This window comes from Pongo pygmaeus, chromosome 15 (genome assembly GCF_028885625.2).
Source record: "Pongo pygmaeus isolate AG05252 chromosome 15, NHGRI_mPonPyg2-v2.0_pri, whole genome shotgun sequence".
NCBI classification, from domain to species: Eukaryota; Metazoa; Chordata; class Mammalia; order Primates; family Hominidae; genus Pongo; species Pongo pygmaeus.
The window spans coordinates 19,874,365-19,875,716 of NC_072388.2; the positions used below are offsets into that span (position 1 = coordinate 19,874,365).

Consider the following 1,352-nt stretch of genomic DNA (forward strand, 5'->3'; position numbering starts at 1 on the left):
TCCTGAATCTGGCCTCCAGAGGGTGATGTTGCACAAGCGACAGATGGCTGTTTCCAATGATGATCAACACTTTCTGCTCAGCCCCTTCTTCCTGCAGCTGGCTTACTGAAGCACCGTCACTGGAGTTCTTTGAAGATGGGACAAATGGGGAGAATCAAAGATGGAAAAGCACTCAAGATTATCTCAGCAGTTTTTGTATTTTTACCAAAACAAGAGACTTGCCTTACCCAACCTTCCTCACGCTCGCTATTCTCAAGACCTGGGTTCCAGCCACTTTCCTACTGGCTCCGAGGAGAATTTCCAAAGAGACGCCTGCAGTGTTTCCACAGCTCAGCCATGCTCCTGTTGCTCATACCAGTGCTGGGGATGATTTTTGCCCTGAGTGAGTAACATTCTATTATGGTCTCTAGTTCCACAGAAGTAACTGTTTTCTGATTCAAATCTTCGTAGAAATACTTTTCATAGAGAAGTCTGCACTGTTTTCACTGATACAACATTGATTTTTTCAGGAGATGCCAGAGCCCAGTCTGTGAGCCAGAATAACCACCATGTAATTCTCTCTGAAGCGGCCTCACTGGAGTTGGGATGCAACTATTCCTATGGTGGAACTGTTAATCTCTTCTGGTATGTCCAGTACCCTGGTCAACACCTTCAGCTTCTCCTCAAGTACTTTTCAGGGGATCCACTGGTTAAAGGCATCAAGGGCTTTGAGGCTGAATTTATGAAGAGTAAATTCTCCTTTAATCTGAGGAAACCCTCTGTGCAGTGGAGTGACACAGCTGAGTACTTCTGTGCCGTGTATGCCACAGTGTCTGGGACTGCAAAGGGAGCTGAACACAAACTTCGTAAGGTGCTAGGGAGAATAACTGCCTCTGAAAGATTTTGGATTCTGACACAGTAGAAACCATGATGTTAGTTTTTTAAAAAAATTTATTTTTAATTTTTATGGATACATAGTAGGTGAATATGTTTATGGAGTACATGAGATATTTTGATACAGGCATTCAATGCATAACAATGACATCACATAAAATGGGGTATCCATCCCCTGAAACATTTATCCTTTGTGTTACAAACAACCCAATTATACTCTTTTAGTTATTTAAAAATATACAATTAAATTATTATTGACTGTAGTTACCCTGTTGTGCTATCAAATACTAGGTCTTATTTATTCTTTCTATTTTTTTGTACCCATTAAACATCCCTCCTCTCCCTCACCCTCCCACTATCCTTCCCAGCCTCTGGAAACCATCCTTATCTTCTACTCTCTATCTCCATGAGTTCGATTGTTTTGATTTTTAAATCCCACAGATAAGTGAGAACATGCAATGTTTGTCTTTCTTGCCTGG

At 41.3% G+C, this 1,352-nt stretch overlaps 1 gene segment (V, D, J or C); it reads left to right on the plus strand.

The window, feature by feature from the left end:
- Positions 1-336: 336 nt before the first annotated feature.
- LOC129013221 (T cell receptor alpha variable 8-1-like) lies at positions 337-1,031 on the plus strand. The segment is given in 3 exon segments: positions 337-382; positions 510-798; positions 1,001-1,031. Coding segments are annotated over 3 exon segments (366 nt in total).
- Positions 1,032-1,352: the final 321 nt, after the last annotated feature.